Raw genomic sequence first — 25697 nt, 5'->3', positions numbered from 1 at the left:
AGCCGCCATCCGTGTCCCTAAGGCCGCGTCCCTTGTCTCATCGACCACGCGTCCCGTGGACCATATCCCACAGGTCACGTACCCCTTGTCTCATCGGTCACGCGTCCCTTGGACCATATCCCGCAGGTCACGTGTCCCTTGTCTCATCGGCCACGCGTCCCCTGGGCCAAGTGCCCTTGGGTCACGTGTCCCGTGTCTCATCGGTCACGCGTCCCTTGGGTCACGTGTCCCGTGGGCCGTGCCCCGCGGGCCAAGCGTCCCGGGGACCGTGTCAGTTGAACAGGTCCGGCGGGAAGTTGTTCACCTCCGCCTGCTCTAGTATAGGGTTGCCGTCCATCGTGTATGACACCCTTATCCGGAGACGCAGTGGTGTCTGTAATACAATATGGGTATATAATAGTTTAATATACTAATTATATGAGCGATTTAATGTCTTGGCTTGCTGTTTAGGTTAACAATGAAATGGTTAAATCATAAAAAAGTCTATGTAACACCCAAGAATATATAAATATCTACTTTTCACGGTGAATTGTAATTATGCTTGTAACAGATAAAGACCATCTATTACATAATATGTGAATAGTTGATTTAATTTTAAAAATGTGTTACATACCTTGGAGGGGTTGGTGACTTTCAACTGCTGCGTGATTTCGCCCTGCGGCGTCAGCACACTACCCGACGGCGACATCATGTCCAGTCGGAAAGTCTGCGGAAAACAATATCATTATAAATTTTCCCTATTTTTTATTGTTAGTATGATAGACTTGCTCATAAATAATGGTTTCTGTGTTAATTACATAACATGATATTTATCAACTATATACTTATTGTAACACATAAATTCAATGCGGAATAGTGAATGCGAACAGAAAAAATAATAATTTAACACGCCTCACAATCTGTTTTGATTCTTTACGATTTTAAACAGAGAACATAACCCACCGTCGGCACGGCCGTCTCCACATTGTTTTTTAAATCCAGCCAGCACAGACAACACAATTTTTTTTCAATCCAGCCAGCACAGACAACTGACAAGAGTACTTGTTTTTCTTTTTCCAATCCAGCCAGTACAGACAACACAACGTTTTTGGAACGAAGTTCCTTATCGCGCGTTGTGAAAGGGGGCCTAGACGGAAAAAATTCTTACGAAAAGTTGACACGACACTTTTTGCTAGAGTTGTAAGCCGTGCGGCGTGTGCGTGGTTCCCTGTCTGTCTCTCTCTAACTTAACACTTCGTTCCATCCGGATGTCCCTTGACATCGCTCAAGTTTTTAAGCTATTGCATAGCTTCTATCGCGGGCCTTGAGCGCGGGGACCGAATCGAGAAATTCCGTAACGAAAAAACCTCACGCTCCCCACTCCGACGGGCGCGGAGGTGTGGCTTGATGGCATGCTATGCAATAGCTTTACCGCGGCAGTCCCCAAGTGCCACACGTCTTTTTTTTCTTTTTTTCAATCCAGACAACACAACTTTTTTTTTTAATATTGCTCGTGACTCACCCTCGGCACGGCCGCCTGGAACAGGAAGTCGGTGAGTGCGGCGGGCGCGGTGGAGTGCGCGCGCATGGTGATCGCCGCCGTCTCGCCGCCGCGCCGCACAACCAGCTCTACGCGGAGCCCGTTGCGCTCTAGAGCGGTTACTATCGTCTCTGTAAGTGTATACGTCATTGTTATTAAAACCACTATGGTCATCAGTCACCAGAGTAGTAAAAAAAGGTATACAAAACTAGTAATTTCATTATTCACCAAAAATTTGCTTTTTTTCACTTATAACAATAACTTGAAAATGATGTCAAAATAATTGGAATGACTGCCGAAGTAATTCTTTTTTTGTATAATCAAACAATCCAACTAGTATATTATACTCATACGTGTACTACAACCAAACAATACATCAAAATAAATAAACAAAACTAACCAGGTGGATCCGCAACATTAGTAACCGTGGATGGCGCTCCAAACAGTCCATCCAACAAAGCGGGCGCCATATTGTTGTTGAGTCCGCTCATTCCGCTCATCGCGCTCATTCCGCTCATTGCGCTCACGGGCGCGCTCGTGGGCATAGTACTAGTCGCGCTTAGGTCAAGACCGCTTAGTAGATCGAGAATGTCCTGAAATTTGATACATATTAATAAATTTAGTTTTAACGTTACATAAAAAATTGAGATAGAATTGTTACCCATTACCAACACAACTAGACATACAATCAAGCTCAAAATTGTCCGAAGCAAAACTCTGCCTATGCATGTATTAGGCAGAGATCACTACATAGTATAAAACAAAGTCGCTTTCTCTGTCCCTATGTCCCTTTGTATGCTTAAATATTAAAAACTACGCAACGGATTTTGATGCGGTTTTTTTTTAATAGATAGAGTGATTCAAGAGGAAGGTTTAGTATATAATTTATTAGGTTTTAGACAAAGCGGGCGAAGCCGCGGGCGGTAAGCTAGTTTGTAATAAACGCTTTTGAACATTACTGCCAAATTTCAAGCTAATCAATTAATGTTTTATAAAACACTACTTGTACATTTTTTATCGACCTTTTAAGGCGTAAACAATAAATTAAAAATGCAATCAACTCACATTGGTACTAGTATTGTTGTTAGCGGCAGGCGCTGCGTGTTCCACGTCACCATTGGACAGCGGCTCTGAACCGATGATGAGATCCAATAACGCGTCCTGTTTATAAAAAATTTACATATTAAAATGGGAAATAATATTGTTTCCATTCTTAATCCATTAAACTAAAGGGTTTTTATAAAAGCAGTTTTATTCAAATCAAATCATTTATTTGCAATTAAACATGGTTATAACACAACAAACAACTTACATAATACATATAATAACTATATGTGATACATTTATTGTGACATTTTGAACAATGTCTCCTTTGCTAGGAAAAAAAATTGGTTGTTTGTAAAGTAGGTTTATGATCGAGATGTTTACGTGATAACATAATGCAGTGGCAGCGCTCGAGATGAGACGGGAGATCGGTCCGTCTCTCTCTCGTTATACCTGCGATCGCGCTCGTGAGGTTTTGGTGTGACACAAGTTTCTGAATATGTCACCCGACTAAAACGATTTTAAAAACGTTATCACGTCAAAAACCTGTGTTATAGGAGACATTCAGTCAGTGGTGTGTTTGTGTTTTTGAGTGAAAAAATGGTATAAATATTTTTTTGATCGCGTGTGTGGGGACTTCGCCCCCTGTACACTATACAGTACCTGCTCGGGCGGAGGCCCAGAGTGCGCTGGCTCGGGCTCCGCGTCGCTGTCGTCCCGCTCGCCCGAAGCCCCGGCCTCCATCGCCGGCATGCGCTCTAATAGCGCCGGTCGCAAGTTCGCGTATTGCCTGTGAACGGAACATTTTTTTTAATATATAAAGTGGCCGTAAAATCACTACATAGTATTAAACAAAGTCGCTTTCTCAGTCCCTATTTCCCTATGTCCCTTTGTACGCTTTAATCTTTAAAACTACGCAACAGATTTTGATGCAGTTTTTTTAAATAGATAGAGTGATTCAATTGGAAGGTTTTAGTATAGGTATAATTTATTAGGTTTTAGACAAAGCGGGCGAAGCCGCGGGCGGTAAGCTAGTTTAACAATAAAATCTATCTCGCCAGTTTACAAAATGTCGAAAAAATTGTGATCCGTAAAATCATTTACTTTACAATTTGACACCTCTAAAATTGGCAACTAAACTAAACTGTTTTCGATTTGACAGTCGTACGTTTGACTGTTATGCTAGCTCACAAACGCTCCCAGTTATTTTATGCCGAAAATTTACTATTTCTAACGTCCGTTAGGTCGCGTTCGCGTGGCGTAGAAGTACATTATGTAAAAATATTTACAATTAATACGATTATTATTTATAATTATTTTAGTAAATATTTACCTGAACAGCTGTGATAACTCGACGCCTCGTTGCTGCAGTTCGATGTGTATGTGAGAGCCGAACGTGTCTATGATCACGCGGATTTTACTGCAAACGAATTAACATTTTGTTATACCACCTTTTCATACGAATAATATTTAATACTAGCTGTGCTCCGCGGTTTTACTCGCAGTGCTCCGCTCCTGTTGGTCTTATCATGATTATATATAGCCTATAGCCTTCCGCGATGGGCTATTGGACCAGTAGTTCCCGAGATTAGCGCGTTCAAACAAACAAACAAACTCTTCAGCTTTATAATATTAGTATAGATAAGTAAAGATTAATTGTAACAAACAATTTATGAACTGCATTATTCCTGAGTCGAGTTTGGACAGAGTGGGGATCTGCTAGTATTCTTAATAATTTATATTCAAAGATAACTCAAAAGGAATATTAATCCCGCGTTTGCAACATTATTTGTTGCAGTAAGTTCAATTTAATGGACTATCAAACCAGCAAATCTAAATAGAATTTTTTAATTCGAACCATTGAAGAAAACAAACTCTTTTTCATATTATTAGCAAAGATTATTTTTAATAATTTTTTTCCCTCAACTATGCTGTGTGCATACAATTAATTGGTTGGCATTTCACCGCAACATATAATTAAATTAAATTTGTGTATAACGAGGCAAAATTGTCAGCTGTCGTGTGCACCTTATTAAATAAATAAATAAATAAATAAAGATACCTTAAAAGGCCGGCAAAGCACCTGCAACACTTCTAGTGTTGCAAGTGTTTATGGGCGGTGGTGACCACTTACCATCAGGTGGACCACCTGCCCCTTTGCCTGCTCTGACATAAAAAAAAAAAAAAAAAAAAAAAGATTAACATATAACAAATCACTTACTCCTGACTCGGCTGCGTTGTGAATCTCGTGGACAGTTTAGCCAGAGATAACAGCAAGTACTCCTTGGTAGTTATTGATAATTGTGTCGACCACAAGAGCTTTTGGTACACGTCGATCACGTACTCCTCTGACGGCCGAGTGAACTCGTCTGCGGGTATAAGGGGGAAAGGTTAAGCGTGTGTCGGGTGGGAGTGTGTGACATAAGAAAAAAGTGACGCATTTTTTATACATATGGTACAAATTTGGACTTAGATGTTTTTCTCACAAAAACGATGACAAAAAAAATATTATGAAATAAAAAGGGGCGTAATTCATTGCACTGCTCATTATATTCCTGTCTTGAAATTAATTTTAAGCACCAACTAAACTAACTTTTCATACATAGATTACATTTTTGATAACATTATTTTTTCAAGAACATTTTATTTCAATTTTATTCAACATTCTTTCTAAATAAACTCCATAGTTTATTATTATTCCCATGAATAATAAAATAAACATACCGACTCCATCATCATCGACCATAGATATAGCGTTGCTGGCCTCCGAAACCAACATGTCTCCATACTCGCCTATCGTCCAAGCGGCAACCTGAAACAGTTTAGTGAAGTCTAAGCAAAAAGTTTTATTTTGGTCCTTCGATCAGGATTTGCGTAGTTGGGAAGCTTTATAAAAATATATTGGTGGTTTGATCTCTTTGTTTTCTCATATATTTTTGTAGTTACAAAAAGTTACGAAGTTGTACCATATTATTATTTTTTAATTTAAATCATTACAATAATAATGATACTCATTTTTCAATTACAGATTTTTCAATTGCGGTTTTTGTCTTAAAAGGTTGCATGTTTTTTGAATTGTAATGCTTATCGTAAGCGATTGTAACATACCCTTATCCTATATAGCACGTATTGTTGTGCCTTTTGCTGTTTTCAAAGAAAATATTTTTTTGCCGACCGTACACTCATCTCCCAACTGTATGCTGACGGTACCTGCACGAGCGGCTGCTTCTCGGTCGCGTCGAAGATTTTTTTTTTGCCGACCGTACACTCATCTCCCAACTGTATGCTGACGGTACCTGCACGAGCGGCTGCTTCTCGGTCGCGTCGCCGCAGACGGCGCTCCGCTCGAGCGAGATCCAGAGCCGCATGGCCGCGTACGCCTGCCGCTCGCCCGGCGCCGCCGACACTATCTGGATCGTGTTTGATACTGTGTCGTCGCGGAGGTAGTTGCCCGCCTGGAATGTTGAAAAGTAAAATAAAAAAATTGGTTGTTTGTAAAGTAGGTTTACGATCGAGATGTTTACGTGATAACGTCTTATTGGTGGCAGCGTTCGAGATGAGACGGGAGATCGGTCCGTCTCTCTCTCGTTATACCTGCGATCGCGCTCGTGAGGTTTTGGTGTGACACAAGTTTCTGAACATGTCACCCGACTAAAACGATTTTAAAAATGTTATTACGTTAATAAAAAAAAAATCGTAAAAAAGTTGTGTATTAAAAATGTGTGGTGTTTGGTTATAATGCTCTGCTGTGTGCTCATTTGGGCATATGGTATACGTAAAATAGCGGCGCGACGGCCGTGTACCACGTGCTTCACCCCACTATGCCCCATAGCCATGCCTTTGAGCGCACGTGCATATAACATAATATGGTTCCTTGCAGTTTAGTAACTCGTGTTTGAGTCCTATGAGTGGGACTTTCCACAAGGTACGCACAATTTCTATAGAAAGTAAATATATTTAACTTGCCTTTTTTATTGTAAATTTTTGAAACTTTTACGTGCACATTGATAAGTAAACAAAGAAGAATGTACGTAAATAATTAAATATTTTCAGGAATCTTCATCTGCAATCCTTAACCAATTCACAACGTTGAACAGCCGTAGCGAAAAAATACAATCTAGAACTACAATAACCACACTCTTAAGTCACCTAGCTCTAATTATCTCAACTACTAACCTTCAAAAGAACCTGGAACAGCGTATCCAAGTGCCACTTGCTGCTCTATCTCAACTACTGACCTTCAAAAGAACTTGGAACAGCGTATCCAAATGCCACTTGCTGCTCGGCGCGTGTCTCTCAGCGGCCAGCACCATCGCACTGGAGCAGTGCGCTTTGAACTCCGCGTCCGATCGCTCCAGGAACACGAGGAGTTCCTTCATCATGGCGCGAATGTTCTGCCCGTTGATTAGCGCGAAGGATAGCTCCATTGCCCGCCGTCGGATCGATACATCCGGATCCTGAAAGTTCCAGAAATATTATTTATTTATTGACGTGACGACGTCTTATAATTCGATAGAGCCGGCTGCACGCACGAAAAAACATGACTCATGCCGCGTTACCTCGCTCTGAAGCGTTCCATGTAAGGCTTGAAGTGCAAGCGAGAGCGCCGAACGAGCGACAAAGAAGCACAATCGGCCTTAAGACGTTGTCACGTTCAACTATCGTCAGTAAACCGACTTTACATACAAATATCTTTTTTCAGAAATGTTATTGGGCAGTTAAGGGGTAACTTTAAATGATATAGTCACATTTGATGTGAAGATCAATTGAAGAATATTTTTAGCCGACTTCAAGGGTGGGACGATCAATTTGTTGAGTGTGAATGTAAAATTGTCAAAATTGTACAGTTTTCAGGGTGCCAAAAGTGTTATGGGGGTGCTAATGGTGAAGATATAGCGGCATAATTTTTTTCACTGAACATATTTAGTAGAAAAATCTCTGTAAAGAGGGCAACAGGAACATTCAATAGACTTATACTGGTAGTCACATTTGATGTGAAGATTTGGACAATTGAAGAATATTTTTAATTGACCAAAAGGAAGGAGGATGAAGTCGATGTGTCGAATGAAAAATTGTCAGAATTGCACAGTTTTAACGAAAAAGGGGTGCCAATTGAGGACCTAAAAGTAAAGGCGAAAATGTGGCGCATTATTTTTGCCACTGAAAATGTATACAAAGAAAGCCATGGGATCAAAAAATAGTAGTCTATAGCTCAAAACTAACCTTCAAACACTCCAATATAGTTGTCCTGTGCCTTTGCACCGCAGACGTATCAACGTGTACGGTCCTCAGCAGCGTATTCAGTGCCACGTATCTGATATTCTTATCGTTATTCAGCAGGAACCGTCCCAGTATATTGATGGCTAGCACGCGCAAGCTACTCTCCGACTTAATGTCCATGATGGAGAGCACAGTTTCGTATAATATAGTGTTGCCGACGTTCTTGCTGGTCTCCGTGTTGGTGGCCACTTGGGCGAGTATGTCGTTCATCGCTTCGGACGCTTCCGCGTCGTTCTTGCCCAGTATACGGAGGAGACGGAGGATTTTCACCTGGAAAATTATAAACTGGTAAAATTTTCCCCAAAATAAGATGCCCTGGATGAAATGACTTGGAGCTAAAATGGCGCCATTTGTTAAAACTTATACAGATTATACGGCAATAGGATAAACAAATAATAATAAAACATACAGAGATGCTTACTAAAATGTGATAGATTTACAAATTTCTTGGTCTTGTATGTTATTTTACATGTTCATTAAAACTGGCAACTACTTTAACTGTTTAACTAACCTGTCCAAAAATTTAAAAGAATAACATAAAAACTATTTTCAATATTATCTTACCTGTAGGAATGGATCGGAGACACCGCTTACATCATGCTCCGGTGAATAACCAGCCAGGATCAAGTTCTTCAATATCCTCACCAAATTCGGCACAATCTACCAGCAAATTACAATTAAAAATACCCTCTTATAAAACGTTTGAAATGCGCACAATGACAGAAAGCTAAGGGATATTACATTTACTAATTATTTACACAACCAACAGGCGAATGCATCTTCTAAATACTCCAACGATAGATAACATAAATAAAACGCTTTTGCATAAAGGGATATGAAATTAAATACGATAAAATACAACATTTACCCCCACCATTGCATTAGTTACGTCATCGAGTGCAAAATTCAAACGAGTGTCTAAAAATATAGTAAATACTTTACACCTTGCAATTGAGATATTATAAACTGGTATGTGTTCTTATTGTATAAATAAGTATATTAATACTATGAGTACATTTAGAGCTGTACTGTACTAGAACTGTACTCTAAAAAATTAAATGCAAATGTTAACGAACCTACAACCTTTTGTATAATTCTATCTCTATTGTACCAGCCCATATTTTGAGATTAACGTACATTAATCTACAACCTATTTGAAACTAATAGTGCTTATTCTCTTATTCCAACATGATGATAGTAATTATGGTAAACTGTTCCCCATCATGAATACCAAATACCCAATAAATATTCAAGCTTCACAGTCGAAGGGTTTCGCATACATATAAATATATTCGTCAGGCTTAAACATTGAGAATATATCCACTAAGCAAGGGCAATAAGCTGAATATTATTTTTGTAAAAAGTTAAATTTTGTCAACTCTATCTACTATTAAAAGCATAAGGATTTGAAGTGAATCCAAAAATTTGTATCAATTTTGGGGCATATAGATATAACCAAACTACTGTTTACAGCAACAATATATGTTTTTAGACAATATATTTGACGGTGAAGCTTCGAAAAATACGCAATATACATATATAACATTCTTTCATACATATAACCAACACAATAACATGCTCAGATATACCACAGTAAGCCTTTTGATCTAGATTTTTAACCAACTTCAAAAAGGAGGTGGTATTATTACTATTAGTATATATTTTACGTATTTTATGAGTTTAAAAACAATCTTTATCAAAAAATAAAGAACTGTTACTGAAAAAAATACGTGTGCCGAGCACACGTGTCAGAAGTGAAACTTATTAGGCAAATTTTAGATACCAAAATCGTCTCCTTACTCCATGACGTGACGGTATTGCCATTACGCGACCTAAAGAAATTTCACTTCAAAAATGAAAAATCGCGCTTGTTTTCTTATTAAATTAATACCTAGATCAACAGGCATAACTGTATAGTGCAAGGAATCATCGTACGGATTACCTCGCGTTGCCCGCTCTCCTATGGGACAACACAAACATACATTAGTTATTTTCAATATATTTACATTTTTACATCACATACAAGATATGGAGACAAGACAATAATTCTCATGTTAGTAGTAGCAGTTATAGCTTTGTCATAAACTAACCTTTTTGAATGATAATTTTATAAAAAAATATTCTCAATATGTATCTATAATAGAAGTATTTGCCAATCATGCTGAAGTCTTAAACAATAGCTTATCTAAGTACATTTTAGTTCATACATATATGGTTTTTATTATTTAAAAACATATAAAAAACTAAAAATAAAAAGTAGATTTTATTGATTATTGTTCTATCTATCTCAATATATTGCGATAACTTAAACCATGTATACGTTGTCACATTTCAATACTTTATAAATCTAAAACTTGGATATTGAAAAGTTTCAATATTATCGTAGCCTTGTTGGAATTAACACGGTTCTAATAAGAACATTAGAGCAAAAAACGATAAGCGGCGAGGCGTTGTAAGTGAAATCAGTGATAAGATTGGCTCGTATTTACAGCATTTCAATTTAATTTTTCTGTTATTTTTCTATATTTCTTTTATTTTTAATATGTATTGTTATTTAGTTGTCTGGAAATGGAAATTTCTAGTTTAAGTGGCCTATGTTATTTGCAATAATGCTCACAGTATTCATTATATTTGGGTAAATAACTAATAAGTAAAACTAAAATTTACATATTATGAAAAACTGCGATTAGAAAATGTACTTTATTCCATTGAGTAGTCAGCATAAAGTTCTTTTAATTGAATTCATTTTATATTTTTGAATTATTTAGTAAAACATAAACAAATATACAACCAGATTAACAGAACTAACGTTATATACAAGTCAGAACTAAAGTGAAACCACAATTAAAACCCGTTAAGCAGTACTTGATCAGTTTAATGACCGATTTATTTGTTACTCGTCGCTCCCAGTACATTAGGGTTGCCCAAAATCAGTTTTTATCAATAAAAAAATATAAATAAAATTGAATCATTATATTAGATGTAATCTTTATTTTTAAACACTGGGTGTTAATCGTATTTGCATAACGTATCGCGTATTACAATGTTACATATGCTGTTTGCATATAAATTAATCAAGAATTGTGCTTGTTATTATACTCAAGGTTCTATGTATATAGATACTACATTTTGTATATAGTATCTTAATCCAAGCCTTTAATCAGAATCCTAGTGACCCACTATCCTACAATCTACAATCCAAATAACTCCAAATTTAATATATAAAATAATGTAAATTCAATGATGCCAAAGGATACTTACAAACAAATTTAATTTAAATCAAACTTTCATGGCTAAATAGCATGAAGAATTTTAATTAAGCGATACATAATATAACGAAGAGCTATAAGAAAAAGATTTTCATCGTACAACAAGAAAACTGAAACGTAATTTATTGATAGTTGGCAACCCTAACAACCACGGTACCAGCTGATTTTTTACTGAAACCCGATCGTTTTACACCTGGTTTATGACTCATCCGATGTTTTAGGAGTTTGTGAAAAGGTATATCGCCTCTTTACACTCGAATATTTATTATTTCCTTAGTTTATTTGGTATAAAATTTAAAGAGTTTTATTATTATTAACACTTATGTATTGTATACTTTTAGAATGGTAAAAATAAGGACGTTTACGTCATTTTTAAATACAGAATTTATTTATTTGAACTAAATAACATACATATTCAAAGTATTTTCTCGAAAGTCAAGTAAGACACGTAATTATTTGTAATTATACCACTTATAGTATTTAAACGATAACTATTATTTACAATAATTATTGTTAAAGAAACAACTATTTTCTTTTCCTTTAATATTGCTCCATAAGAAAAAAATAAAGATTTATAAAATCTTTACTCATTGAAAAGTACATAGTAAAATAGTTTAAACGCAATTCGAAGAAATCCTACCGAATTTTATACCTACACATAACCCAAATTAATATTATATCCACAATCGCAGAGACCACATAAATATAACTACTATATCTTTATAATCCATGGTTAAAAATTAAAAAATCTTTAAAAAAATTCATCAACCAATTAGACCTTGCCCAGTAGACAAAGTAACAATTACAAAACGATAACGAAGTTAGAAATCGCAAAAATGTATGGGATTGACATACGCCGCGTTAGATCACGTGGTCTATCTAATGTCAATCCCATACATTTTTGCGATTTCTAACTTCGTTATCGTTTTGTAATTGTTACTTTGTCTAAGGCCCCAGGTCTGTTGTACAAAACGCAACTCTATTACTATCACAATAAGGATCAAAATGAAATATTACCTTTTTGAAATGGTTAAGCGTGTCCGGACTGTTCTCGCACATTTCCGTGATGAGGGTCACGCCGGTGATAAGCACACCTGATAACAGTGTTTACATCTTGGTTATACATTGAGATGATATAGGTACAAGGAAATTGAGGGAAAATAACTCGGTTTTTCCGACCTTAATTTTTTAAATTCTAAATGAAACATGAAAAATTTAAAATAGATAACAGGGGAAAATGTGAAAGATTTTTTTTTAATATTAAGAAATGAAAAAAAACGAAAGTCTGAAAACATACAAGTTTGGAAAAACCATAGAAATCTAAATAACAAGACACATAGAAGTGCTGTAATGTCATAATTCGTATGAAAACCGCTGTCGCCAAAATCAACACATTCAAACCGAAAGCTAAACAGTACACACAAGTAAACTATGCCTTTTATTGGACAGCTTGATTTTAGTGAAAACTAACTTATCTATTAAATTAAGCTTTTGAATATGTATCCTAACGCACGAATTTACGGTTTATTTTAGAATAACATCCCTAAGTATATGAGACTTTTTGCTCCAATACGAACAAACGTGATAATAAGAATGGTCGACTGTGTCATTCATTGTTATTTCGATTACTATGGTGACACTCGTAATACTTGTAAATATTCTATAATTTTAAGGAAAAACGGCATTATTTCTAAAAAAAAATATTTTCCGATGAAATATTATTCCTTTATAAGTATAATTACAACTTGTGGAAGAATTTCCGCAATGGAAATTGCTGAAACACACCATGTATACACTCATAGGTCTCCAGAGCAACTGAACAGTGACGAATGCACTGGTGATGTGCAAATCACCTGAGTGGCGACAAGGTCACGCACGCTTACGACTTCTAGTGTCTTGTTATTTAGATTTCTATGGGAAAAACAAAGACGTATTTTAAGAATAATTGGTATTATCATTCCAAGATTCAAATGTCACAAATTTAATCATAGTTCATTTCAATACAAAAAGCCTGCGCAATGCCTCAACTCGATGATAGATCAATTTATGACAAAAGTGCACTCATTCATTGCATTTTATACCTTATTCCTTCCACATAAGAACTATATTTCTCTAGCTTTGCATAGTGACATCATGCGACACGCCTATATTAGATAAAAATCAATTCAATTATTTATTAAAGGTAGAATAGTCGTTTTGATTGAATTATACTTTGGCATTGTCCTTTTTTGCTGAAAGCTTGAGAAATAAATATGTTAACTGGATGATTTTAGAACACAATTATACTTATAGGCAATTAGACTATCACAAACAATAATTATTAATTAATAGTTTGTTAGATATCGAAAAAGACAGATTTGTTATAGTTTTGAACGAGAAATCGCAACTTCCTTGAAGAGAAAGTTTGACAAATTGACCTAAATCTTATGTAAACTTTAAGATCGCTGGCGTCTGATCTAATTAGTAGTTTAATCATCTTAAAGTTGTCTTCCTTATAATGAAGTCTACTAACTTAATGTGACGTATATACCTACAGATTTGTCATTAAACATACATATTCATGTAGATTTTTCTATGAAAATCCAAGTATATTCATATGAAAGGAGCGCAATTCAAAACACACATAACCTATCCTACACATTGCTATATAAACACAACTATATCTTTATAATTAACCTTGATTAAGTCTACCTTCCTACCTATATCTCCTCCTGTAAATCTCTTCTATAGTACCTATACCACCTATTCCTATGAAAAAGTAAAACTCACCATGATTCTTCTCAGTAAGAAGGCTCCTAGTAGCCGGTAGGAACATTTCCATCAAATCCGGGACTCGTCTTATGATCCTGAACGCACATAGTGCCGCTTTTTTCTTTATATACGCGTTTGGGGACTTTATCAGGCGTTCCACTTCTGACGCGAGGTCCCGTGCCATTTCTGGTGAGGCGATAGCGCCGAGCGTGCATAGTGCAAGACCGACGACGAACTGCGTGTTGCTGTTTAGGTCACTGCGGGTAGATTTGTGGTTAATAATCCGTACTAATATTATAAATGCGAAAGTAACTCTGTCTGTCTGTCTGTTACTCAATCACGCCTAAACTACTGAACCAATTTTCATGAAATTTGGTATGGAGATATTTTGATACCCGAGAAAGGACATAGGCTACTTTTTATCCCGGGATAATGACGCAATCCCGGAAATCCCACGGGAACGGGAACTATGCGGGTTTTTCTTTGACTGCGCGGGCGAAGCCGCGGGCGGAAACCTAGTATACCCATATATGTAAACTCTGCAGCTTTATTGCATTCTGGATGATACTATATAGTTTGGTCGATGATATGATATCGATGATACTAGATAGTGCATAAGATCTAAATGGTTACAGTTTATGCCGTTTTGAGCCGTTCCACTTCTGGCGGAACGCGATATCGTGCCATTTCTGGATGATCAATAATGGAGTTTTTTCATGAGATTTTTAATTATAAATCGGCAAATTAAATATTCAGATTCCGGTAGAGATTAAAATCCTTTTTGGAAAATATTTATCTCAGAAAATAGGCTTAATGGTCCGGGAGCCAGCAGCAGATTTTATGACCAAGTTCCTCTCAAGCGGTAATTAGTAAAATGCATCAAAGTATAGTATTATGAAGCCTCGTGAACGTCAGCTGGAGCTCGGTTGGGGGGAAGAGCGGTTGTAGCCTCCCGTATCAGCTGACGGTTTTTCCACCAAGATACAGCCAGCTGACATATATATTTATCCACAGTTACATATAAGGTATCATCAGGTAAATTTTTGTTTGAGAGGAAATAACGGAAAATAAATTTTTCTTTAAATTTAACTTTCATGTTCGAGACACCAGCTGACGTATAATACACCATATTGTAACCAGCTGACTATTTTTTTTCGTTGAGATATTGGGTTAGCTACAATTTGACAAATTTTTAGCTGAGAGGAAATGAATGAATGAATGTATTTTTTTTCCTATGTGCGTGGGAGGCACCCCCCCAACCGAGCGCCAGCTGACGTTCACGAGGCTTTATAATACTATACTCTCATGCGTCTGACGAATTATCTCTTGAGAGGAAATAGTTAACCAAATTTGCACCTGGCTCCCTAACATACCAGACATTTCGTCAACAATCATGCGTCCAATTTTCGACACGTCACCTTAGCGATACTAAATAAGCCATAACATTTTTACACCTTGACATGAAAGGCGAATAACTTCATGCAATCATTGGCACGAGATAAGTAAAGCTTGGGTTAATTCATGTTAATTAATGTGCAGTTACCGCGCGGCAAACGTTTTATTTATCAAGTAGAAAATGTACAACTACCATAGATAAAGGACATTTATTTAAGCGAAACAGTGCACGTATTTTCTTTAGTATGTATTTAAAATGATAATATAATGAATAATGCGCTTTTTCGTGAAAAGAAATGTTAAATATAAGAAGTTATTTAATATAATCGTACTTCGTTTTTGCATTTGCTCTAATCTATACTAATATTATAAAGCTAAAGAGTTTGTTTGAACGCGCTAATCTCAGGAACTACTGGTCCGAATGGAAAAAATCTTTCAGTGTTAGCTAGCCCATTCATCGAGGAAGGCTATTATAGGCGAAGGCTATAAAAGGAGAGGAGCCACGCGGGTGAAACCGCGGATCGCAGCTAGTTATACAGGGTGTCCCACTGTTGGTATACTAAGCGCGAAGGGACTTGTAGTTTTGCATACGCTGAGTACGTAAAAAATACTTATAAAATTCCAGATGATTTTTTTTTTCAAATAGATGAATTCTTAAAACTCTATGTGTACACCCATAACAAGCAACCAGCCCAACTTTGCCACCAGCACGTGAGCTATCGTTTAAGATTATGTTTTCATAGACAAAATGCTCACATTAGAGAAGCGGTATATGCCGGCTGCGCGAAGCTAGAGAAGAAAACATGGATTTCCAGGAAAAATTTAGCAAAAAATTTTTGAAGAAATTTTTTTGTTTATGTATTTTTTACGTGATCAGTGTATGCAAAACTACAAGTCCCTTCGCGCTTAGTATACCAATAGTGGGACACCCTGTATATAAAACTATTGTAAAACACAACCAAAGTAGACATACTAATCGCTCATTTACGATATCAAGAGCATCCAAATTACAAAATGAACCCGTCTCCTCGCATCACAAAATGACGTGTTTTAATATTAAATTATCAACATGTAAAAGCCTTGATTGTGAATAACATGTGGTTTCAGAGTAGAACATTACAGAGGCTAGCTCGTATTATAGTACAATAGCGCGTAATTTGAGCTAGGGTCGAGTTCCGATTGCAGTTAGAAGCCTTCTCATATTATAATACTTTAAGCCGCAAAGGACCTACGTGATACATTATGTGCTATGAAAGTTTTTAAATTGCGTTTTTTAAATACTTTATTAGATTAAGGAGAATAAAAAGGATTTTTTCTCTGATTTAATTTGCTCAAAAGTGCTGCGTTTACGATATTATTGAAATAAATAAAATATATTATTTATTTATACCAGGATTAATTAATTAAATTTTACTTTATGTAATGACATAGTTACTATATTAGATAATAAATGAAAAAGTATAATATAAAAATAATATATTTTCATAGGTAAGTCTTTCAGCACTTTTATTTACTAGATAATATTAGATTCTCATTAATCACAGTGTCCACTGTCCACCCATCAAACAAGAAAAAACTGACGTGCGTAATTCGATTGTCCAAACGAAAATATATTTAGTTTTTCGTGGAAAAAGCAATTTCCTCAGAGAATGCGGAGGTCTTCGGAGGATCGGCAACAATGGAAAGGTCAATTGTCTATAGAGGGCGAAGCGTCGAATGTATAGCATTTCATTCCTAGGGGAGTATTTGTATGTAGGCGTTATTAGCTACCTACTTGGCTGTTCCTTTACAATTTAAGGACGTAGATTTATTTATACGTAATATATAAATATAATCTTAAACCGGGAGAACATGATTTAATAAAATAGAGGACATATTTCTACACTGGTATTTGGAATTTAGATATAGAGAAGTGTGGAAATAAATAATGATTGAAATTACAAACCAATCAATATAATTTCAAAGTTGAAATGTACAAAAAGCTTTTCTATGTACTACACTTTGTATTAAATTTAAGGACAAAGCTAGTCGTCCGCTAAACGGATGAATAAAATAAATTAGTCGTCCGATTACCGGATGAATAAAATAATTTAATCGTCCGATAACATCTATTTATCTATATAGTTAGGTTATCGGGGTTTCTTTAGAGAACTGCCGCACGTATTATAGGTTTTTTGTGGGGGGGGGAGGGGGGAGGAGGGCACACGTAGGTATTTGATTTTTTTTTGGGCGTCGTCTATTTCTGTGTAGTTTTTTTTTAAGAAACCTAACCTAACCTAACCTAACGGCTAACCTAACCTAAACTTGATATTTTTTTGCGCGTCGACGGAGCCCCGCTTTGCGGGGCTCCTATTTCTGTTTAGTTTTTTTTTTAAGAAACCTAACCTAACCTAACGGCTAACCTAACCTAAACTTGATTATTTTTTTGCGCGTCGACGGAGCCCCGCTTCGCGGGGCTCCTATTTCTGTATAGTTTTTTTTTTAAGAAACCTAACCTAACCTAACCTAACGGCTAACCTAACCTAAACTTGATTTTTTTTTGCGCGTCGACGGAGCCCCGCTTCGCGGGGCTCCTATTTCTGTGTAGTTTTTTTTTAAGAAACCTAACCTAACCTAAAGGCTAACCTAACCTAAACCTAACCTAACGAATTAAGGGCGAATATCTCGGCCATTTTTGATTTTAGAGAAAAGTTGTTCTTATAAAACATGCTTATATTAGCGTAATCTTTACGATAAAACAATAATAAATAGGTGGTATAATGACACCAACTCCATCAAAAATTTTCTAAGTCCTGCGCCCCCTTTGCTTTAGTCCAACCCAACTAGCTTTAGTGTTAAAAGGTTATCTATTAATCCGAATAATCGGACGATTAAATTATTTTATTCATCCGGTAATCGGACGTTTAAATTATTTTATTCATCCGGTAATCGGACGACTAATTTATTTTATTCATCCGTTTAGCGGACGAATAAAATAAATTCAGACACTTCGTAAATTTAATTACAACCCGCCCAAACTTTTGACCGTGAAAGCAAAAATAATATATAGTTAATAGCTAATAGATAGCTAAGTTATTTTCGGATGACATTTAATTACACATGCAGACAGAAATGTGTTACAGAGTTTAAAAGTAAATCTTGGTTTCATACATTTAAATATGCAAGTAAAATTACAACATTGTTTTTTTTGGCACCATTTAAAGAACATTCTGGATCAGTGACCATTTTTATGTCTTTTCATAACTTGATAGATACATAAAACGGAAACAAGATGTCTTTCTATTCCTTTGGGAAGGGTTAAAGAGGAAATTGCAGTCCAGTCTTCGCTATGAATACAAATTGAAATTTTCCCAAGTATTTTTAATGATCATTGAAATTCAAATGAGTTTTAAATCTCAAGTTCCAACGAGACGTTGATGGAGACTTTTAATGAACTCTGAAGAGTTAATTGTAAAAAAGTCTTTTATGTAGAGGTGCTGCTCATTTTTATGATTATTTGTTGAAAATTGGTTCTGACTTACACGATTTCTTATTTAAAATAATAAACAAAATCAATTAAAATTAATAAAAATTATTGACGATAGAGCTGTGCTACTGAAAGTGAAGTGCCGTTTGAAATATGTTATTAAAACATGAACTTGATTACTAAAATAAATACTCATTCATACATTTAACTATTTACAACCTCAATAAAATATCCAGTAAAACTATTTTTGGCACACAAAATACGGTAGGTATTTACCATACAAATAAACTTCGGCTAAAAAATTCACCACTAGACATGTGAAAAACGTAGAGACAAAAGCTTCTTTAAAGATATAACTGTACCAGTGTTTTCTTTAAAATATCATTCAGTATAGCAGCATTGGCCTTCGTACTTATTACTAGCACTAAATCATGTACGTCATGTGTATATGTATATACCTATATACCAACGGACCGATATTTATTACGGGGTCGACGGTCTAGGCTAGCTGCGTCTAGCAAACATGAGTTTATCGCGTTCCGTAGTATTCATATCGGTTTATCTGATATTGAGGAAAATTAGTTTTTCCTCGACAATTTTCCGAAAACTTTATGTTAACCCGTTTATAAGGCTTCTTGTTTAAAGGGCAATGAGCGGATGACGTCTAATATACGATCATGTCCTTTGAGATTTTATTATGAAGGTTTAAATCTTGAGGAACAACAAAAACACAAACTTATATTAACATTATATTGGAGTTGGTATCGATATTATTTTAATGATGTAATTTTGTTAGGATAGTTCAATGTTAAAGGTTAACAAATTGTGACATAACATTTGCAAGCAAAGAGAAACAAAGATTTGAACAATAAGATGTACAAAAGTTATGTCATAATCGTACATGTATTGTTCCGCTGATATTAAAATAATACTGTTATAAAAAATATGAGACCGACTTCAACTGCGTGTCTTTTAACTATTCACGCCAAACCTCATAATAAATGTCGATAAAACAGACAAGGCCACAGAATTTCCTGGACAATGACCTAAATCTTTGAAATAGAATAAAAAGCAAGGTTTACAATCTTGTATAAAAGTTAGTCCAGTTTTGATCTACTGGCAAATTGCTATTAAAAAAATGAACTTAAGAAAATCACGTAGAATGAAAACATGCAAAAAGAGTCGTTACATATTATTGTCTTGACGGTCAAACAAAAATTGTAATACACTTCCACCCATTTCTCCCCAGTTGATATATCTAATGAATAAATCGCATTTAAATTTCGATTAAAAGAAAAGCACAAGAAAATACCATTTAAAATCAAATGTATCCACAAAAACTTACTTCTTCAAGCAATTCGTGATCAGGAGATGTACGTCTTGCCGTTCGTCCAGTAACAACATGGCTCCCAGGTACCCCACCCGTTTGTCCGTGAACCGAGGACTGGCTATCAGCTTGAGACACTCGAGCTGGCCAAAGTGCGCCGGGTAGCCCAGCATGTGGATGTATAGGAGTTTCGCTATGTTGCGACATCTGGTGGAACAGTATGGTGTTTTGAATTATAATATTTTGAAGTAGATGAAGTTTTAAAAAATTGTAACGGACCGCAAAAAAGCTATCGGCACCTTATAATCATCGAGTAGTTTTACTATGTTTGGGAGCGAATGTGTGCGGGCGCGTACGTGTACGTGTGTGCGTACGTGCGTGTATGTGGGAATGTATGGGAAAAGGTGTAAATTCGGTCTAAGTATAACTTCAGATCTAGGAATTATTCTGGTGAATGGAAAGGAGAGCTGTATGAATACAAGTTTCGCTACGTTGCGATATATCTCGGCTGGGAGACAGTACCTTTTGAATATATGGTCCTATGGACAATGGACATGCTCTGCTCAGTGAAGATCTGAATGTGTATAAATGGATGTAAGAATGTGTGCATGGTCTGCTTTGTTCAGAAATTGTTCTAATTCAATTGATAAATGGATTAATATCTTGCTCCACCGCTTCTCAACGACTTAATAGAATAAATTAGACTTTATTTTCTACTCTTTATAAGACTAATTATTACGTTATGACAAAAAGCCTGATAAGACCAGAACGGTAATCAGGTTGGTCTTAAATGAAAAGCGACTCGGCGAAATAGATTTTTATCATTGCGTTGGTGTAGATGTTTTTTGACATTTTATCTTTGCTGGCAAAATGCAGAACTTATGATTATTACTTTCCACAAAAGGAGCTTAGCTTAACAGTTTAAAGTACGCTACTGTATTTCATACATTTATGCATGTTTAATTATCAACTCTTTGGCGTACAGAGTGTTTCGTAGAAAGTGTGAATTGGCTAATAGGGTTAACGTATTCTTTCTACTTGTTCATTAACATTTGCAATACAGTTACAAGCCAAACAATGTATCTACTTAAGAAATTGCAAAACCGCAATAGCTACCACAACATGTCATACTTATCATAACTAGGTACTGAACAGGACTCTAAAATGAAAAGTGGTTATCACAACGGTAAACAAGTTCTGCATTAACTACCCTACAAAGTCAACTCTCAACATAGCTGCACCTGTAAACAAACATCACATCCTCACCTCCACACACTATCCTCCTCCCTGAACGTGGACCGTATATAAGCGCACTCCTTGTTGACCACGCTTCTTTCCTCCGCGGCAGTTCGTGCCGCGCGGATCTGACGGATCAGATCCCTGAGCCGCGTGGGCGTCTGCATCCGCACTGAAACCGGCGCGACTGTTACACGACACACACACAAAAAGCGTTCATCAGTGCATTGGTTAAAAGAGAAGTAAGCGTGTGTGCTTGCGTCGAAACTTAACGCCCTTCGCGTGTGCGGGTAGTTTGCACTTTGCAGATAGAGGTCGAGTTTGATAGGAACTACAGGCATTTGAAGCGCGGACACGGTTGCGTGTGGACGTATATACGTATTACGCACGCCATAATTGTGTTTTTTTATTAGAAGGTACAAGACAATAAAACAATAGATTCCAAATCTATTCCTAGTTTCATTTGGAAATCTATTCATAAATCTAGTTACAAAGATTTGCAAAACAAGAAAGACAAAAATCGTAGATTTAATATATCATGCAGGTGATTATCAAATGGTGTAAAAATACTATCTACAGTGTGCAAAAAATTCTGTTGAGTCTATTAAATTTCGACACAGCACAGCAACAAAGGTTAAAAATAGAAGAAGGCCTTAGTGTCAGCTACAGAAGAATTATTCCCACCTATATATTAGAAATTTTTATACAAGGCATTAAATAGCTGTCACCAAAGTTAATAAAGCATTAGCTTTTATTATAACTACAAATAATTATATAAAAAATATTAGAAGTAAATTTATTCTGTAGGCAAAAACAGTAAAATTAAAATTCTATGGCAACATAAATATTAAATATACAAAAGGACAAACAGATACAAGATCAGTAGGTACAATTATTACGACTGTAAATAAAAATAAATTACATATGTTCAAAATATAACAGATAAGGATTCTTATTACTTATATCTATCACATTTTTACAATATTATGTACATTGTTTGTTTTAAAAAAGCACTAATATACAGCATTATTGCAGTTTTAATAATCAAGTGAGACCTTTTGTTTGATTAAATTTTTCATATAAAATATCATATTGAAATTATCATAATATATTTCTTAAACTGAATAATTATTATCTGTACTTATAAAAAAAAATAGAAAAAAAAAGCATTATTCAGTACTCACCTCTTTCAATTGCTTCATTTACTACTTGTTTTATGGTGGCAATGTTAAATGCCGGGTTGAACCTGGACAAAAATAAATATATTACTTATTTATGGTTAACTAAGTCAAAGGCCCCTACAATAAAATATATATTAATTACTTTAAAACTAGATTCTCCTTTGAACACAATTGTTCTTTGAACTATAATAAATTATAATTTCCTGCATTGTTTCAAAAAACATCTCATAGCTATATTGACGGATTTATCGTGAAAAAGGTCAAGGAATAGAAGTTCTTGCTTTCATCTATACTTATATTATAAAGCTGAAGAGTTTGTTTGTTTGAACGCGCTAATCTCAGGAACTACTGCTACTGTCTGTTTTGAAAAATTCTAGTCGGTCGGAAAAATTCGGTGTTAGATAGCCCTTTCATCAAAGGCTTAGAGGCTATAATGTCATCACGCTAAGACCAACAGGAGCGGAGCCACGCGGGTGAAACCACGGAGCGTAGCTAGTTTAATTTATAGGGTAATACAAAATACTGAAGTATAGTTATTAAGCTCTTAAATTTTTTTAAACTTGTTTATAATAATAAATACAATAATATGTACACTGGATGATGTATTGATATCACTTGTGTATCTCATGAAATACTTGTTATGTTATTAAATTAAACATAGTACACTTGTTTCTTATTTCATTTGAACAAGTGTTGTAAGGTCAATATTCGCAAATATCAACTTGCAGTAGGTATGTTGTTATAGATGAAACTAAAAACCCTAACCCATTGACCACCGAGCGCCCCGATCAGGGCGCGACACAATAGATTATCTATTGTGTCTGTGATTCCCGGGACTGATGGATTAATTGTAAATAATTATTTGAGATTGCAGGAAGCCTGTATAGCACACCTGTCACTTCTGCATTCATCTTTTTATTACAGACCAATTTACTATCAAAAAAATTACTAAAATTACAAAGTAAATAAAGTCCTTTACTATCTACTTAAAGTGGCGGGGAGCCGCTGGAGTCAGGCCGCTGGTGATCGGTCGTTATGGAAATCTTTGGGGGAGGCCTATGTCCTGCAGTGGACGTCTTAAAAGGCTGGAACGGAACGGAACGGAACTATCTGCTTCTCTTTCATATTTATATTATTTAATCATTTTATTTTAAACATTACCATAGTCATTCCAATCACCTTCTACACCATACAAATCTACAATTCAATAATTTTAAGGACTTTATTAAATAGGCAAAAAGAATTTACTTTCGTGTAAGTATAAGGATAAATTCATAAGAAAATGACACTGTGTATATATCAATAATTATATTGGCCATACTTCATTTATCACAATGGTGTTAAATTCCAAGGTTGACGATATTGTATTTCTTTTCATGCACATATCAATTGTTCATGGAACTGGTCAAAAAATGTTTTAAACATAGCATATTTAAGCACAAGTTAATTCATTCTATGTTAGACTTTAAGCGTAAAACCTTCTATACTTTAGGATATTATTGTAACGTGTAGTTGTAAATGGTATAAACAAATTTTAAATGTTTTTTTTTAATCAGTCCATTTTGCCTCGGTAGAGCCGAGTATATTTAAGTATATTAATTTAAACGTTTTAACTTGTGAATCCCTGAGCTCTCTGTTATTAATATATCTTAGATGTATGATATCTTTATAGTAAAGTTGTTTGTATTTTTTTATATCTCAATACTCAATTATTGTTGTATATTGAAATACTTATGAAATTGCAGCGAGTTAACCTGTATAAATAAAAATAACTAACTTATAATGCTTGATATTTTAATCAGTACTTAATGATTATAAGTGAGAGTCTTGAAATGGATTATAATCACTTGTGGTGGACTTATCCTTCTAGAAATTTTAACCTAAGATTATTTTTATGGTATGTCAACTCTGCTGTTGGCGAAAGAAGTATTAAGTGATTAGCGTATAGAAATATAGCCTTAAAAGTACTAAGCATATACAGTAGCAGTAGAGGATATAGAAATGCCAAACGCCTAGTATTTTATTAAGGAGAAACACTATTTTCTTCTCTACCTAATATGGAAAATAAGAAACGTAATAATTACCCGGATTCTGAACCGTTCATTTTGTGTATTTTATGTTGTTTGTATCCAAAATAAATAAATTATCTTCCTGGAGATTCCTGTTGAGCAGTTATCACAAATGTTCGAAGGCGACAGGTGCAATTTCCTTCAGATTTAGGGTCGATGTAATGACACACTCTGTTTTATATTAACACTTAAATAATAATTTAATGAAAATAAACAATAATTAGGACAGTTCAGTCAGAGTTTTAAGCATTTTATCTCGTCACAAACCATAAAAATGCAAGTGAAATCGCATGCCACCTTTGACACAACAATTTCATATTTTCACTTTATATCAACATTCTACCATTGTGTTATTGTATCGTAGATTTTGATGATATATCACAGCAAACTTTTGGAGTAAATCTTTTATCACAGATTTTACAGTGAATAATTACGGCAACCGCCAGCTGACATTTCCTGCGTTGCAAGAAATTCAACATGGCCGCTAATCATGACATGACTCGTTTACTCGCTCTTTCATTCAATAGATGACGTTAATGAGTCAAATGTGTTGATTTTAAAAAATAATTTATAAAAATATTTCATAATTAATTCGTACACTAAAAATTTTAATAATTTATTTCATACTTGAAATAATTTGAAAAATAGGTTTATCGAAACATTAAATATTTTTTTGGTTATTTTGTTATGATTTTGACCTAGCTAGCTACTTGCCGTATGTTGCGTAGGTAGATAATTAGATATTTGAATACGAAGCTGAAGCTACGTGGAATTCAACTTAACTTTATCAAAATTCAATATATTATTTTTCGAGTCATTCTGGTAATTATTTGAAATTATCGACAAACTTCTAAAAATCCAGTAATTATCGGCTAAAACACCAAAAGTAGAATTTCCTATTTTTAAGGGTAGACCTACCTTCTATTTTGGTCTGGTGGCAGGACACTCCAATCCACTTCGTACATAGGATATGCCATAATGTTGAATTATCGCACAATAACTTTAATATTTTCACTAAAACATTTCACAAGAATATTCACAGTTACACGCGACAGTGCAAACCGAACTGTTATCAGGTGTTTTATCAGGTGCAGGTACTCCTCAAATATCCAGTAATTACGTATCTCTTATCAAAAGTTACATTTATCACTAAAAAGGGA

At 35.3% G+C, this 25697-nt stretch overlaps 1 protein-coding gene across 5 annotated transcripts; it reads right to left on the bottom strand.

Annotated features, from left to right (window-relative positions):
- Positions 1–35: 35 nt before the first annotated feature.
- AP-1gamma (adaptor protein complex 1, gamma subunit) lies at positions 36–25529 on the bottom strand. Of its 5 annotated transcripts, XM_089698919.1 has the most exons (20): positions 25456–25529; positions 22472–22533; positions 21318–21474; positions 20070–20258; positions 13882–14120; positions 12130–12206; positions 8408–8503; positions 7787–8113; positions 6802–7020; positions 5860–6018; positions 5288–5375; positions 4785–4932; positions 3897–3983; positions 3227–3353; positions 2585–2680; positions 1920–2112; positions 1502–1650; positions 614–706; positions 235–373; positions 36–195 (listed from the first exon to the last, which is right to left on the bottom strand). In XM_089698919.1, the coding sequence occupies exons 1-19, from the start codon at positions 25512–25514 to the stop codon at positions 272–274; spliced, it is 2667 nt and encodes an 888-aa protein (XP_089555045.1). In that variant the 5' UTR covers positions 25515–25529; the 3' UTR covers positions 36–195; positions 235–271. The 5 variants fall into 5 exon arrangements, with proteins under 5 accessions (XP_089555045.1, XP_089555048.1, XP_089555049.1 ...); XM_089698922.1 differs by lacking the exons at positions 36–195; positions 25456–25529 and adding an exon at positions 24553–25024 and having other exon boundaries at positions 203–373; XM_089698923.1 differs by lacking the exons at positions 36–195; positions 25456–25529 and adding an exon at positions 24553–25024 and having other exon boundaries at positions 203–373; positions 21318–21459.
- Between the last annotated feature and the right edge of the window lie 168 nt (positions 25530–25697).

Source organism: Colias philodice, chromosome 9 (genome assembly GCF_061535455.1).
Source record: "Colias philodice isolate Cphi_HAF_F1 chromosome 9, ilColPhil1 Martin Lab GWU primary, whole genome shotgun sequence".
NCBI lineage: Eukaryota > Metazoa > Arthropoda > Insecta > Lepidoptera > Pieridae > Colias > Colias philodice.
The sequence above is the reverse complement of the archived record's forward strand: the minus strand, read 5'-3'. Positions and strand labels throughout refer to the sequence as shown.